General features: G+C 36.7%; 1 protein-coding gene across 1 annotated transcript; it reads left to right on the forward strand.

Annotated features, from left to right (window-relative positions):
• The first annotated feature begins 385 nt into the window (after positions 1-385).
• Positions 386-2,862, forward strand: LOC122290190 (1-aminocyclopropane-1-carboxylate synthase-like). Its single transcript, XM_043097764.1, has 4 exons — positions 386-715; positions 847-978; positions 1,218-1,378; positions 1,666-2,862. The coding sequence occupies exons 1-4, from the start codon at positions 542-544 to the stop codon at positions 2,666-2,668; spliced, it is 1,470 nt and encodes a 489-aa protein (XP_042953698.1). The 5' UTR covers positions 386-541; the 3' UTR covers positions 2,669-2,862.
• Positions 2,863-3,111: the final 249 nt, after the last annotated feature.

The raw sequence follows: 3,111 nt of genomic DNA on the forward strand, positions 1-3,111 counted from the left end.
TAATTTTATTAATAACTCTCATTTGTGGCGGAAGAAAAGTGAGGTAGTTACAACTTAAATCCTCTCATTACCGGTTACATGAATTGATGATCACATAACACATTTTAAATGATTAATCCATTTAAGTGGTTTACTATAAAACTATTTTAATGCGTCACATCAACCAATACATAAGAACATGATAAAATTGAAGAATATTGCTTCAATTAAAATTAGATGGACAGTGAATTTCAAAGTTGCACATGCACTAATTAATTCTCCAAGTGTCCTTCACGGAAGCTTTATCTGATTTTGAACGAGTTATTTCCCGTCAGAACTGCTACGTAGCAACTATAAATAAACCCATTTGAAGTTGTATATCCTAACCTCAAATGCTGGTGTTTGTCTACAGCGGCACAACTTTCTAACGCCAGAGAAAAAAAGCTGTAAGACTGTCCATTAACGTCTAAATCTACTCGTTTCTCTCTATAAAGTGCTTCCTTCTTGCATTCGATCTGCACAACACATCTCGACAGATTTTTCTGTGCATCCCATTAAAAAAATGGGATTGAAAAACACCAACCAACAGAAGTACTTGTTATCTAAGATAGCAACCGGCAATGGGCACGGAGAAGATTCTCCCTACTTTGATGGTTGGAAGGCGTTTGACAGTAATCCATTTCATTTTAACGAGAACCCTCATGGAGTTATCCAAATGGGTCTTGCAGAAAATCAGGTAAAAAAATGATTATAATCAAGCTTTGTTTATCGGTTCATTTTAATTACCTTGGTAACTAGTTTGAAGCACATATATAGTACTGATCAAACTCATGAGTCTTGGTTGTTATGTCTTGTGCGTGCATGCAGCTTTGTTTTGATTTGATTCAAAAGTGGATAATGAATAATCCAGAAGCCTCCATCTGCACGCCCGAAGGAGTAAATGACTTCAGAGATATAGCCATCTTTCAGGATTATCATGGTTTGCGCGAGTTCAGAGAGGTATGGAAAATATGTTCCCTCATATAAAATAATATAACATCACGAAAATAAATTAAAAAATTGATGTAGATTAATGTGATACATCATATTATGAATTTACTTATATTTCAAAATAGATGTAATATATTCTTCAAGTTTTGTTCATTCTATTCTTGAGACACGCACATTAAAAGGAAAATCTGTGTGCTAAAATTATCAGAAGAAATATTAATAATCAAGATTCTTATGTAAATCCACAGGCTGTTGCCAAGTTTATGGCAAAAGGAAGAGGAGACAGAGTGAGATTCGAGGCTGACCGCATTGTTATGAGTGGAGGAGCAACGGGGGCACATGAGATGATCACCTTTTGTTTGGCAGACCCTGGGGAGGCATTTCTTGTGCCTACTCCTTATTATCCAGGGTACGGACAAACATCTCTGCATTTCATTTTCTACCTTTCTAATTAATGGCTTTAGATCTTTTCTATCTGATCAAGTCAGTGTATAAAATACACTATTCATATCACTTAAATAATACAATTTAATTTGTAAAATTCAAATTTTAAAAGTTATCTTCCAAATCAAATTATTTGATGTAAGCAGTATGAAATATAGGTCTTAGAATAGCAGTACTGTATATTTATATATATCACAAGAGTTAATCTACATATGCAGGATTATTCTAAAAAAAATTGGATTCATATTGCAGTTTTGATCGGGATTTGAGATGGAGAACGGGAGTACAACTTCTTCCAGTAGTCTGTGAAAGCTCTAATAATTTCAAGGTGACAAGACAAGCTTTGGAAGCTGCCTATGAGAGAGCTCGAGAGAATAACATTACGGTAAAGGGCTTGCTCATTACCAATCCCTCAAACCCACTTGGCACTGTGTTAGACAAAGAGACGCTAAGAAATATAGTGAGCTTCATCAATGAAAAGAACATCCACTTGATCTCAGATGAAATCTATGCTGCCACTGTCTTCAGTCAGCCTGATTTCATAAGCATATCCGAAATAATAGAGGAAGAAATCACCTGCAACCGCGATCTCATCCACATTGTTTATAGTCTTTCAAAGGACTTGGGGTTCCCTGGATTTAGAGTTGGCATTGTCTATTCCTACAACGATGCAGTAGTTCACTGCAGTCGCAAAATGTCCAGTTTTGGACTTGTTTCCTCACAAACCCAACATCTCATTGCATCGATGCTCTCAGATGATGTGTTTGTTGATAGATTTATTGCAGAAAGTGCTGAGAGATTGGGAAAACGACATGGGGTCTTCACTCGGGGTCTTGCTTCAGTAGGAATTGATTGTTTGAACAGCAATGCTGGTCTCTTTGTCTGGATGGATTTGCGTCGGCTCCTTGAAGAGCAGACATTTGAAGCAGAGATGAAACTCTGGCGAGTTATAATAAATGAAGTCAAGCTCAATGTTTCTCCTGGTTCTTCTTTCCATTGCTCAGAGCCAGGGTGGTTCAGAGTTTGCTTTGCTAATATGGATGACAATACAATGGATGTGGCTTTAACAAGAATTCATAGTTTTGTTCTCCAAAATAAGGTCAGAGTTCCCAGCAAAAGACAGTGTTGGGAAAGAAGCAACAACCTAAGACTCAGCTCCTCATCTAGAAGAGTGGATGACAAATTGATGGCACAGTGCCTGTCGTCTCCTCACTCCCCTATACCTCAATCTCCCCTTGTTCGAGCCAGGACTTAGATATATACGTTGTGACTTTCCACCATTTATTTGTTAAGATAAAGGTTGACGCAATCTTTAACATCCTAATTGATCCTTAGGCTGACCCATTTTTCCAAGGAATAAAAAACTTATTCCTTGAAAAGGGATGATGATGCATTAGTCCTGGAACCATTTAGTGGCTGCTCTTCATCTCATGGGGATAATTTGATTCATTCATTCCTCTTCTTCTTCCTTCTTGAGTGCATTGTTTTGCTTGTTTCACATACGAAATGGTGGTGAAAAAAGTTTCATTTAGTTAGTAAGAAATTGCTCTGTAAGCATCCATTTAATTTCTGTATTTTAACGAATAAGATTAAAGATTCTTGAGTACAAAAGTGTGTAATAGTCGTTTGCACAAAATCTAGCTAGCATCACTCAGATTTGGAATTTCTGTGAGACAAGTTGGATCATATTATTATTCA

This window comes from Carya illinoinensis, chromosome 12 (assembly GCF_018687715.1).
Source record: "Carya illinoinensis cultivar Pawnee chromosome 12, C.illinoinensisPawnee_v1, whole genome shotgun sequence".
Lineage (NCBI taxonomy): Eukaryota > Viridiplantae > Streptophyta > Magnoliopsida > Fagales > Juglandaceae > Carya > Carya illinoinensis.

Excerpts from the sequence above, each read along its gene's own strand:
- LOC122290190 (XM_043097764.1), top strand. The coding sequence starts at position 542 with ATGGGATTGAAAAACACCAACCAACAGAAGTACTTGTTATCTAAGATA. Across the intron at positions 716-846 it reads TGGGTCTTGCAGAAAATCAG|CTTTGTTTTGATTTGATTCA; the intron begins GTAAAAAAATGA and ends GCGTGCATGCAG. Across the intron at positions 979-1,217 it reads GTTTGCGCGAGTTCAGAGAG|GCTGTTGCCAAGTTTATGGC; the intron begins GTATGGAAAATA and ends GTAAATCCACAG.